We start from the raw sequence: 13,584 nt of genomic DNA, 5'->3' as shown, positions 1-13,584 counted from the left end.
CTTGTGTAGTGTCTTCCTGGGAAGGCCCAGTAGTATCACATGTCAATCAGGCACTTGGCAAGCCACCAGCAGGCCCTTTCCCCGTATCAGAACCCCGCGGGCCAGAAGTCCCATCCCCCAAAGGCTGCCAGCCAATCAGAGGCCAGTAGTTCTTTTGAATATCAGCCAAAATGACACCCACCCGAGGCCAAGGAGCCAGGGCACGGGTGAGTGATGGCAGGAAGAGTGCATGAGATAGGGATCACTGCAGAGGAAGGGTGAAAGGGAGTCGGCAGCAAGGGCAGGGGATGGCTTTCAGCAGGCTCCACCACAACATCCCCTTCTTCCTGATGCTGAATTCCTCAATCAGGCGCTGAGTACCAATTTGAATATGGGACGTTCACTGGGAGCTTGCAAGCAAACATGCCAGGATTTGCTTGTCATGCACGTCACATCGTCAGCACCCCCCTCCACCCACCGCTGGGTTAATACCAGCGGCAGCAGGACGAGGTCCAAAGTGGGCATTAATTGCCAACTTAATGGCCTCAATCGGCAGCAAGGCGGGGAGTCCGCCCATGGACCTTTGCACCACGGATGCAATCGGGGTAGAGCATTATGCATCATTTTGGGCCTTTGGATTACCAGTTCAGTAACATTACTGCTACAGTACTGCCTCCCACCCCACCCCAAACACCCATCCTTCCGTGGTTTGTGTCAAATTTTGTTTGATAATGCTCCTGTGAAGTGCCTTGAAACCTTTTACTACATTTAGGCACTAAATAAATAAAGTTATTGTTATTGGCAGTTTGGAAATGGTGAGGTAGGAGGAAGATTAGCAGGACAGAAGAGATACATTTGCAGAATGGCAGAGCTGTCAACGATCAGAAACAAGGCCTAGGGGAAGCATAGAAAGTGAGCAAGAAAGAGGGTAGGCAACATATCCTTTAAGAACTCCTAATGCTTTAATGAAAACAGATGAGTGTTCTCATTTGTTATAACAAGTATGGAATTATTAGTTTTGTTAAATCCAATTAACTTACCTGGTGCAAAGCTCGTCTTCCCATAAAATCGTATTATTCCACTCCTCTGTCCAACCACAACTACACGATCTCCAATTTGCATTTCAGTCTTATCAGTTTCTACACAGCCCAGGCTGCCAACAGATGGAGCTCGCTTCCGCAAACCTTAAATTAAACAATCAAAATGTGTAAAGTTAAAGTAAACTGCATTTTAAGATGATTACTATTTATTAATTCTTCCTCTACTCTTTCCTCTCAGTGATATTCTCTCCCTCCATGTTGTACATAGCATATATTTCTGTCGTTATGAGATTTTTAAAAATACAAGGCCAAGATTTTCCATCATTGGGTGGGCTCGGCAGGGGCGGGGGGAAGCCGACCACTGCCCGTGAACGGGGCCAGGTTGCGATTTCACACTGATGGGGCAACTAAGGCCCACCCAGTGAGCAACGTGTGCGGCAGCGCTCAGCACTGCTTGTTTGGGGGGAAGGAGGGCGAGAGCGCAAGTTCGCGCATGTACACGGGAAAAGCTCCCTGAGGCAGCTCTGAAGAGTTTTGAACATTAAAAATAAAGATTTTAACAATGTTATAAAACATGTCCCCTCATGTGACTCTGGCCTATGAGAAGGGACATGTTATTAATGAAATGTTAAAATTTTTATTTTATTTTCATTTGCTGTTGGAAACCTCAGCCCGCCCATGATTGAGGGTCCCTAAAAAACGCAAAGGCCACTTGGCCTTTTTGCCTGCCCACCAACTGTGAGTAAAAAATTTATTTCAATTATAACTTTAATGGCCTTAATAGGCCTTTTAATTGTTGGCTGGCGTGCTGCTGACTTCCATGAGTACCCGCCAACCGAAATATGCCGCAAGTGCGCGATGACATCGGGACACTTGCCCAATGGGTGTTATATTCTGGCCCAAGGCCTGAATTTGTAGTTGGGTGGGCAGGTATGATCACCAGTCCTGGGATTGGCTGGGAAATGGACCACTGACCACAACTGGCCCCAGGGATCGCTGTCAGGGTGAGGGCAAGAAGAGGGAGGGCGATGACGCCAACGCAGGTGAGTGTTGAGAGAAAGCTCTTTGAAAGCAGAGAGCTGCCTCAGGGAGCTGCAGACCTGAAAACCATCAAATAAAGCTTCAAAATGCCGGAAAAAAAATCTCCAAACACCAGAATCAGGCACCTGAAAATATAGATGATAAAAGTGCTGCCCACACATTTTTCTTTTATTTCACAACAGAAAACTCATCCTGCCCTTGGATGAGGTTTCATGAAAAATGTACAAGCTGCCTGGCGATTCGACCGTCCGCCAACTGTAAGGTTGGACAGACCACGAAAAATGAGAGTCAATTGCTCCGTTAATAGGCTTAATTGCCAGCAGACGTACTTCTGAATTTTGTGCACACCTGCTGACTGGAATATCACTCAAGCGCAGGATAACGTCAGGAAGCACGCCCAACGTTATCTCGCACGATTTCACATCTGATTGGGTCAGGCACGCGCCCGCCCGATCAGCATAAAATTCTGCCCCAATAGTTGAATGGAGTCTATTCCTGTCAAAATGGAAGACATTAGACAGTGAGCTAGATCTAACGGGGTGCTGGGGTCCCCATCCCCCTTGGTGAAAAAATGCAGGGTCAAGCCCTGAGGCATTTAATGCTCAGAGGTATGTTAATTGTTAAGGCGGGACTTCCACCGCCATCCGGGCAGGAAGTCCTGCCTCTGAGAATTGCTGGACAAACAAATGGCTGGCAGCTCTCTGGTTCCAGCAGTGCCACAGGGAGCAATGGTCACTGCTGAATCTACAACAGTCCCCAGTGCCCAGGAGCCGGAACCAGGGTGAAAGGGAAACGGAGGGATTGGGTATTGCTGGAGGCAGGCTAGAAGGCTCCGGTAATAGGAAGGTGGAGGGCCAAGGTAGGCAGGCTGGAGGTGTGGAGAGGCCCTCAGATAGCCCCAAGGAGCCCGTTAAGGAGGTACTGCCCTACCCCAACCCACCACCCCTTGCTGGCCACCAACCCGCGCAGTGAGAACTACCATATGCTGGATGCTTGGTGTGGTTAAATCACAGCGGTGACAGGATGAGGCTGATCTGTGGTCATTAATTGGTCACTTAAAGGCTTGAATTGACTCACAGGCGGTGGGGGTGCCTGCATCATTGGTAAAATTGCAGTTGGGGCAGGGACAAGTGGATAGGCGGCTGGTCCGGCACCCATGGCATTTTATGGGCCTCCCCCTGCCTGCAAACCCTTTGTGTGGAGCCATAAAATCCAGCCCAGCTGGTCTGTGGACAAAGGGGAAATGCCTTGTAGTGAGCAATGAATTGTCATCAACAAAAACAACGTGCATTTACATTGTCCTTTTTAATATAGAAAAACATCACAGAGGTGTAATCAAAAAATTGATACCAAGCAAAAGAAGGAGGGATGATGAAAAGTTTGTCAGTTAGGTTTTAAGAAAGAGTAGAGGAGTTCTGGGAGGGATTTCTAGAGCATGAGTTTGATAGCCAAAGGTACAGCTGTCAAAGTGGGGAATGGCATACTAAATGAGAGTAAGTGTAATGGAATATTTGGCGGAGAGGGGTTTACAGGCCTGAAGAGGATTATGGAAATTAGGAGGGCAAAACCACAAGGAGAGAATTGAGACTTTGGGACGGCTAGAAGCCAATACAGGTCAGTAGATAGAGGTGTGATGATTAAGCAGGTAACAGTTCGGCAAGCAGAATGAGCTTTTGGGTGAGCTTCTGTTTACAGAACATGGAAGCTGGAAGGCTGGCTAGAAAAAACACTTATGCCAGAATCTTTGGCTTGGTGTTGGGGGTGGGCCCCACTCATCGAAGCGTAAAATGATGCGCGGTAATGTCAGGCATGCATCCTGACATCACTGTGGGTCATCCCAATTTTCAGTTTGGTGGGCATGCACTGGAGTTGGTTGCGCACCAGCCGAACTGTCAAAGGTGTATTAAGGCCATTCAAAAACTAATTAAAACGATTAACAGAGCTGCCCGTCCAACCTTATGGTTGGCAGGCAGGTGAAGAGCCCAGGCGGCCTTTGCATTTATCATGAAACCTCATCCATGGGCGGGGTGAGGTTTCATGAAGATTTGTAAATTAAATACATTTTTTCATTAAAATTCATTGACATGTCCCAGCTCATGTAACACTGTCACATGAGGGGATATGTCTGAAAATTTCTTTTTCTTTCCTTATTTAAATTTTTAACAATGAAATTAAACTCCCTGAGGCTGCTCCGTGCCTCAGGGAGATTCCTACACTCTTTCGCATGCATGCGCAAAAGAGCGCAGGCCCTGACTCAGCCTCCTTCCCCCGCCCGCACAGGGAATGCTCAGAGCTTCCAGGTGCACATTGTGCTGGGCAGGCCTTAATTGTCCCGCCCACGTAAAATGGCAGCGCGCAGCCGATCACGGGCACCCGCTCCTGCTCAGGCTCCCCGACGGGGAGAAATTTCTCCCCTTAATGTCTGGAGGTGACAAATCTATGGATGGATGACTTCAGCAGCAGATGAGCTTAAAGGGGTTGGGAGATGGCAAAGTTACGGACCGGGCGGGCTCGGCGGGGGCGGGCGGGAGTGGTCAGGAAGCCGACTGCCACCCACGATTGGGGCCAGACCATGATTTCACGCTAGTGGGCAATTAAGACCCGCCCAGCGTGAAATGCGCATTGTGGGGGGGGTGGGGGGGTGGGTAGGAGGAGGGCGAGAGCGCAAGTTCACGCATGCGTGTAGGTGCGTGCTGAAAAAGATCCCTGAGGCACAGAGCTCCTTCAGGGACCTGAAGATATAAAAAATGAAAAATAATTATAAAATGGTAAAAAGCATGTGCCCTCATGTGATTCTGTCACATGAGCAGGGACATGTTAAAATTCTTATTTTAATTTTAACTGCTGTTGGAAACCTCATCCCGCCTGTGGGTGAGGTTTCCTAAAAAGCGCAAAGGCCACTTGGCCTTTTTGCCTGCCCGCTAACTATAAGTCTGAATGGGCAGCGAAAAATAACACTTAATTAGTACTTTAATGGCCTTAAAAGGCCTTTTAATTGTCAGCGGGCGTGCTGCCGTCCAAAATATCGTGTGTCATTTTATGCTCATTTGGTCAGGCACATGCCCGCCCGATGAGCGTAATATTCTGGCAGTGGTGAAATTGGGCAGTTTTTAATGATAGAGCAGACGTGGGATACAAAACTCAACTTGGGGTCAATTAGGATACCACTGTTGTAATTCTGGTTCTGCCTGAGACAGTGGGCGGAATTGTCCCAGATTTGCACTAAGCGTGGTAGCGGGCGGGAAAAAGGACATTTTACCCATTGGCCGCAATGGCAGGTTTTCATCCCAATCCCACCTCATTGATCATGCATTCCCGGGAAACACGCTATTTTGCTGGCAGGTTACCTCCAATTCACCTGTCATGCCATCACCTTGCCGCTTCCACATGGTGTGTGCCATATTTAAAGTGCAGCCACACGCACACCTCTCAGTGCTTCCAGCCTAGGACTGCTGCACAGAAGACATGGCCCTGAAAGACAAGAAGACAGCAGCCCCCCTCCCCCCCAATTCAGTGACGTGTGCCTGGGACACCTTCTGAACACTATTTGAGCCCTCCACAATTGTCTCTACCCCTGCTCTGGCCGCAGTGTCACCACTCTGGTTTGGGAGGCAGTGGCAGTGGTGGTCAGTGCCAATGTTGCACACAAGGGGTTGGCCATCCAGTGCAGAAAGAGGATGGATGGTCTCATCCGTGCCACTAGGGTAAGGCAACTATCTCATCACTTTAAACTCACACACTCAAGTCCATCACACATTCACTGGCATCTCACTCACTGCCAGCCCAAGGGACATCACCACTCACTCTCTGACACATCTTCATCTGGCCTCATCTCCTCTGGAGACTGCCTCCTCAGCCCTCACCCTCTTGAAACCACCTGCACAGATCAACATGTGTCCTCACACACCCTGAGATACCCCGGTTCCCCACCAATGCCCTAGCCCTATAGCCTCTTCCCTTGCCTGAGGCCACTTCTCCCCCCTTTCCCAAGCAAGCCATAGTCCTGCAGCCATGAAAAGCCACCCCCACCTTACATCAGGTCTCATAAGTAGAGACCTGCCCGGGAGCTCCCTAAAAGTGATTTGGTGCTGCCTGGCACTGATGAACATTTGTGCTGCCTAAAGCAAGTTAAGCAAACAACCCTCAAAGTCCCGAGCGAAGTGCAGCTTGCCAGGTGCATGTCGCTTATGTTCAGTTGTGAAACACGTTGGCATGATTAATACACGGATGATCTAGCGTGGGGGGATGATTCCAGGGAGTTTGGCTTATAATGATATGCAGATGTATTACAATGAAGTTCCCAACATGCAGCAGCGGGAAACATGGTCTGCCATTGATGGGCGGAATGGAGGATTGCAAACTGTCTTCATGACGTCGTGAAACCGATTTTTGGCCTCCATATTGTCTGCTCACAACCGCCATGACATCTGATGCCAGTGGGCACGGAAAATTCCACCCAGTTGCTGCTGAGGGACATGAATTCAGTAGCTAGGATATGAAATTTTTAGCCTTGCCAATATTTAAATGGACAAGAATGCAGTTCATTCAATATTCAATGTTGCTCAATGGCTTTTACTTTAATCCTAATCCCACTCTTGATGGACGGAAAAGGATCAGGCGAAGAGTCAAAATCCTAAATTCGAGTCCCCGGCTCCAAGCCACTGTATTCTTGGCTGCTGTAATTTTAACATTGCTCTTTTAACGCTCTCTTGCCCACATGTCTGTCCTTGGCTTGCTGCATTGTTCCAGTGAAGCCCAACGCAAACTGGAGGAACAACACCTCATCTTCCGACTAGGGACTTTACAGCCTTCCGGACTGAATATTGAATTCAACAACTTTAGGTCATGAGTTCCCTCCCCCATCCCCACCCCCTTTCTGTTTCCCCCTTCCTTTTTTTTTCCAATAAATTATAAAGATTTTCCTTTCCCCACCTATTTCCATTATAAAAAAAAACCCCCACTAGAGCTATACCTTGAGTGCCCTACCATCCATTCTTAATTAGCACATTCGTTTATATAATATCACCAACTTTAACTTTAACACCTATGTGTTCTATTGTACTATTGTCGTTGACATCTTTTGATGATCTGCCTGGACTCGAACTCAAGTTCTGTCAAAGGGTCATGAGGACTCGAAACGTCAACTCTTTTCTTCTCCGCCGATGCTGCCAGACCTGCTGAGTTTTTCCAGGTAATTCTGTTTTTGTTTTGCTTCTATCACTGCTTGTTTGTCCCTACAACCACAGCCCCCCCCGCTCCACCTCTCTGTCTCTCTATCTCTCCGCCCCCCACACACACACCTTAAACCAGCTTATATTTCAACTCTTTCTTGGACCCGAACTCAAGTTCTGTCGAAGGGTCATGAGGACTCGAAACGTCAACTCTTTTCTTCTCCGCCGATGCTGCCAGACCTGCTGAGTTTTTCCAGGTAATTCTGTTTTTGTTTTGTAATTTTAACATTGTTGATTTAAGCCCTGGACAAGGCCCTGCTAAAAGCAGGCTGGGGCCCACTTAAAATTCAAAAGTCAAGGCCTGATTAAATAATTTGTAAGATCCAACCAGGGGAATCTCGAACTGTCTATTGCCTGACAGTAGCGAGGCAGGAGTAGCTGGCTGACCAGAAGAGGTCCTAGTAAAGTTTATTATTTTGCTTGTCATTGAACTCCTTCTAGGCCAGAGCTGCAGGAGTGTTCCCCCTTGACCTCTGAAGGAGTCCTCAGTCCTTCACAGCCCTGTCATTCCCTGATCTTCAGGGAATCACCAGGACCAGCAAGCTCACAATCTCTCATCAAGATAAAATTCCAGCACTGCCCTGATCTTCAATCAATAGGACACCCTGGTGCCCCACCCGCCCTCCCCTCCTCAGATCACAAAGCTTGGGAATTGTGTAAACACACAGTGCTTGGTCTGCTTATGGAAATTCCTGTATAACCGCGAACAAACATGAACAAAGGTGTTGAGAAAAAGTCAAATCTAAAAAGGGTATATATTTCAAGGTGGAATATCAGTCCACCAGCACTGACCACCCTCAGTCCAAATGACAATAATCCATATGTGAGCTTTGATGGGCTATTTTACCACAGGTCTCATCACAACTGAGGCTGGTACTATTCTTCCTCAACCTTTACAGATGCACTTCCAATGGCAGTAGTGATCAGGAGCAGGATTTTCTGCTGATATTCCTGGGGTGCCGAACTGACTGTGATGCTTTTACAGGCACTCTTGGCTAGGGTCAGCCATGTCAGAACAGACTGGGGTGAATTTTTGTACTCCACCTTCACCCTCCCACGGTGGGAGAACAACCATTAACAGTAATGTTATAGATTCTAAATCTTCTTACAATGTCATCTCATCCAATATTATCTTCCCTGATTTCAATGGAGAGTAAAACAGGCAGGGAATAAAATCAATATTGCACCTGATCTTATCAGTTTCCTGATGGTGGTTAGGCTAAAATTGCCCCTAGACTTTTGCAAATGCCCATTAAAAAGTAAAAATAAGCACATGGTATGACTCTGAGAGATGCTCCTGAGTAGCTCACTCCATAGGATGAATTGCACTGACTCGCAATTGCATGGAAGTTGATAAGCCTCACTATTGTAAACAGTCTTTTCAATTATTCAATCTTTTTCCAGTAAGTTTCTATTGCTTGGACCGGATGCCTGATGGCTGGGGTTTCGTCACCCTCTTGACAGCAGTAATTCACAGGTTTTCAAGTTGGAAAACCTGAAGGACCACGTGAAAGTTTCTGTTTCCCTCCTCTCACTCTTGACTGTACAACACCGCCAGAATACCAGAGCCAAGGTCAAGATGATTCTGTATCTCATACGTAAACTGGAGGTACCTCCTGGGGAAGCAAACTACACACTGCTTTACTCACCTTGATCTACCCAACTACAGAGTACTGGTGCTCAACCTGGCTCAGGAGCTACCACACAAACATGGTAGATATTCGCCTCCAGGAAGTCATGAGGATTATCTCTGGTATGTTGAGACCAATACAGCTCGAGTGACTTTCTGTGCTAGCACACACTGAACCTCCTGATGGCCACAGAGAAAACATCTTCCTCAAAGAACACCACCAGCTGACCGCTAACAAATCATCCCCACTGACACAGGACTTCAAAAGAAAAACCATGCACTCGACTGACATCCCATAGCTCCGACTGGAATACACTCCACATCCTACAAATTCACAACAGCCCCATCTCTTGATGGTGGAACTCCTGGCTGACTGCAAACATCACCATCAGCAACTTGGTGACTGATCCAAGTGGCGAGGTCCTAGGTTTCAACCTTCCATGGAAGAGCTGGATAACTCCCAACTGCTGGAAGATGGGCCAGGGAAAATGTGGCAACTTGCTCCACAAGTGGAACATGAGGAACAGCTCACAGTTGCTGTGGCCATCCAAGTCAGACTATTGCCCACATACTAAGCTTCTGCCCTGAGAGATCCATACCTGGTGGCATCACAATCATTCACTATGCCAGTTGAAGCAGTTGAATGGATTGTTAACCTTGACATCAAACTATAACTGCACCTCCAGTCACACAAATAAAAACAATAATTCAACTATTTTCCTGAATGCACTATCTTAATCTTGTGCAATTAACGTATAATATCTGCAACTTTTCATAAATGAAATGTGCTTTAAACACTGTATTACAGGTTTCATTTGCAAAATTGTACATCTGGATGCTAGCCACATTATTCCATTACAATGAGAACATTCACAATGTCATAAACAAAGATTGAATGGATTATAGTAACTACCTAACTGCATAAATATTTAGATGCAGAATTGGTTCTGTGAATGAAGACAGAGGGGTAAATTTTCGCTCCCTCCGATAGGAGGGCGATTAAAATTGAGTGGAGGATCAGGATCAAGAAACAGAGCCAAAATAAGCCCAGCAAGTTAAGTTTTTTTTAAAAATGATTTCATTTCCTTGTATGCCATGAGAGTTTCCCTGACCCTAGTGCTCCCAACCTTCACAGAGGATTCCCCACCAACAGCATGTATGTTGTGCTAGGGGCCATTACACTGGATCCCAGGTGAACTGCTGTTTTGGTCAGGTATGCAATTGAGGTTCTTCATCAAAGTCGGTTGAACCTCACTGCTACTGCTTCCAGAAAGGCCAGTAGTTTGCTCAGTCACATTCCTGTCCAGGAATTAATATAAAGCTTATAAATTCTGCTTCATTTAATATTTATAGTGACCAGCGTCATTCTGCATTGGCTAGCCAGTATCATTCTCACAGTTGTTCTGCCTACACCACTTAAATGATACAGAAGTAAGAGTTAGTGAAAAATGAAAGCGCCATGATGAGCACATTAATTAGTAGTTAATACACTTTACATGCACTGCACTTCCATATCACAAAATCCATTGACCTTGACTTGACATGGTCCTGGTTTAGTAGATTTCAATAAATTCAATTGACTGTAAAAATTTTCTTCCAATAATGTAATGATTAAATGCTTATATGGTTTACTTTAATGAATATTAAAAAAATACCCATGGTGGTCCTGGTGATGGCAGGTGCTGGCTTAGTTGCCAGCTTCTTTGAGTTGGCCAAATTCCGTTGTCGTGTGGGTGGCTGCCTTTGTTTGGATTGTCTGCTTTCTATTGAAGAGGTAGACGAGGATGAAGAGCAGAATGACCCAGGCAGAGAACCTGGATAGACAGCATATGTTGAACAGAGAGAAAGGGAGAATGTGAGAAAAGAGAACAAGGTAAATTAAAGTTACAGAAATACTGAAATTAAAGGCACATAAAGCACAATAGGTCAAATCATTCTTCAGCATACAAATTACATAAAATTCAAAAATTAATTTTCATTAATTGAAGGGCTTGTTCCTGAAGAGAAGGATTATGCAAATACAATTTTGTTCTTGACCTTTTCCATCTTTCATTTTGCCATTTTGGACATATCTTTTTCCCTTTTAGTACATTGACATTTTTGCTCCCCTGGTTTTGATTTCATTATTCGATGAATTTCCATTTAGAAATGTTTTATGACATAGGGATTACTGCATGAAAAAGACCAAGATCAACCGAATTCACCTTCGACTTTCCTGGTAGTCACACTAAAGAACAATAATAAAGTTGTTGACTAATCATAACAATCAATCTCTGTCAATTAGTCTGCAACAGGCAAAAACATGACATGAAGAAAACCACCGTGGTGGAGAGCTTTGGGAGCCACAGGTCTAAAGTTACCTGGTACTTCCAAGTATGTAACACACATCATGTTAGCTGTAAAATTTGGTTCTATTACCCCATCAGTGCTGCAAAGTCAGAAAATGGCACACGCAGCACTTCCAGCCAGTTTCAGCACTTTCAGCCAAGTGTTAGCACAGGCATGTCTTACCTACACCAAGGCCAGTATTTTTCAGTCGCTGTGCAGGGACGGGCTCGACACGCCAGCGCATAAGATGACGCGCGATGACGTCGGACGTGCATCCTGACATCATCATGCTGTCTCACGATGTTTTGTTTGGAGGGTGCGCGCCAGAATTGGCTGTGCGCTCGCCGATAATTGAAAGGCCTATTAAGGCCATTAAGTAGGTAATTAATTTCAAGTTTATGCTGCCCGTCCAAACTTACGGTTGGCGGGCAGACTAAAAGGCCAAGTGGCCTTTACGTTTTTTAGGAAATCTCATCCACGAGCAGGTTGAGGTTTCCTAAACCTTTTACAAACAAAGAAAAAAGAATAAAGGAAAGTACAGCCCTCCAAGCCTGCGCCGATCATATTGCCTATCAAACTAAAACATTTTGCACTTCCAGGGTCCGGATCTCTCTATTCCCATCCTATTCATGTATTTGTCAAGCTGCCTCTTAAACACCACTATCGTACCTGCTTCCACCACCTCCTCTGGCAGCGAATTCCAGACACTCACTACCCTCTGCGTAAAAAACTTGCCCCGCACATCTCCTCTAAAGTTTTCTCCTCTCACCTTAAATCTATGTCCCCTAGTAATTGAATCTTCCACCCTGGGAAAAAGCTTCTGACTATCTACTCTGTCCATGCCACTCATAATTTTGTAAACTTCTATCAAGTCGCCCCTCAATCTCTGTCGCTCTAGTGAGAACAATCCGAGTTTCTCCAACCTCTCCTCATAGCTAATAACCTCCAGACCAGGCAGCATCCTGGTAAACCTCCTCCGCACCCTCTCCAATGCCTCCATATCCTTCTGGTAATGTGGCAACCAGAATTGCACGCAATATTCCAAGTGTGGCCTAACCAAGATTCTATACAGCTGCAGCATGACTTCCCAGCTTTTATACTCAATACCCCTGCCGATGAAGGCAAGCATGCCATATGCCTTCCTGACTACCTCATCCACCTGCATTGCCACTTTCAGTGACCTGTAGGCCTGTACACCCAGATCCCTCTGCCCGTCGATGCACTTAAGGGTTCTGCCATTTACTGTATAATTCCTACCTGTATTAGACCTTCCAAAATGCATTACCTCGCATTTGTCCAGATTAAACTCCATCTGCCATTTCTCCGCCCAAGTCTCTAACCGATCTATATCCTGTTGTATCCTTTGACAATCTTCTTCACTATCTGCAACACCTCCAACCTTAGTGTCATCTGCAAACTTACTAATTAGCCCAGTTACATTTTCCTCCAAATCATTTACGTATACTACAAACAGCAAAGGTCCCAGCACTGATCCCTGTGGAACACCACTAGTCACAGCTCTTCATTCAGAAAAGTACCCTTCCACTGCTACCCTCTGTCTTCTATGACCAAGCCAATTCTGTATCCATCTTGCCAGCTCACCTCTGATCCCGTGTGACTTTACCTTCTGTACCAGTCTGCCATGAGGGACCTCGTCAAAGGCCTTACTGAAATCCATGTAGATAACATCCACTGCCCTTCTATCGTCGATCATCTTTGTCACTTCCTCAAAAAACTTGATCAAGTTAGTGAGACACGACCTCCCCTTCACAAAACCATGCTGCCTCTCACTAATACGCCCATTTGCTTCCAAATGGTAGTAAATCCTGTCACGAAGAATCTTCTCCAATAATTTCCCTACCAATGACGTAAGGCCTGTAATTTCCTGGATTATCCCTGCTACCCTTCTTAAACAATGGAAGAACATTGGCCATTCTCCAGTCCTCTGGGACCTCACCCGTAGCCAGTGAGGATACAAAGATTTCTGTCAATTTACGAATGAAATAAAAAGTTTTTCAGAAAAATAAAAACATGTCCCATCTCATGTAACACAGTCACATGAGGGGATATGTTTCAATAAATTTTTATTACATTTATTTGTTTTCCAAAAGCACTTCAATCTCCCTGAGGCAGCTCTGTGCCTCAGGGAGATTGAAATGCTCTTTCGTGCACATGCCCGACTCTCCTTCCTCCCCCCGCTGGCACAGGTAGGGCTGAGCAGGACTTAATTGGCCCACCCGCGTAAAATGGCAGTGCAGAGGCAATCGCAGGGGGCGGTCAGCTCCGTGACCGCTCCCACCGAGCCTGCCCAACGTGGCCCAGGTGATTCTGAAAC

At 46.1% G+C, this 13,584-nt stretch overlaps 1 protein-coding gene across 6 annotated transcripts in view; it reads right to left on the bottom strand.

Annotated features, from left to right (window-relative positions):
* LOC121289819 (CAP-Gly domain-containing linker protein 4-like) overlaps positions 1-13,584 on the bottom strand; it is a 362,767-nt gene that overhangs the window by 91,910 nt on the left and 257,273 nt on the right. For all 6 annotated transcript variants that reach the window (XM_041209695.1, XM_041209713.1, XM_041209721.1 and 3 more), the window contains 2 exons: positions 10,577-10,735; positions 1,020-1,163 (listed from right to left, as the gene is read on the bottom strand). In XM_041209695.1, the coding sequence (XP_041065629.1) occupies positions 1,020-1,163; positions 10,577-10,735 (303 nt within the window). The remainder of the gene's footprint in view (positions 1-1,019; positions 1,164-10,576; positions 10,736-13,584) is intronic.

This window comes from Carcharodon carcharias, chromosome 2, assembly GCF_017639515.1.
Source record: "Carcharodon carcharias isolate sCarCar2 chromosome 2, sCarCar2.pri, whole genome shotgun sequence".
In the NCBI taxonomy this organism is placed as follows: domain Eukaryota; kingdom Metazoa; phylum Chordata; class Chondrichthyes; order Lamniformes; family Lamnidae; genus Carcharodon; species Carcharodon carcharias.
Note: the sequence above shows the minus strand (reverse complement) of the source record. Positions and strands in the feature narration are given on the sequence as shown.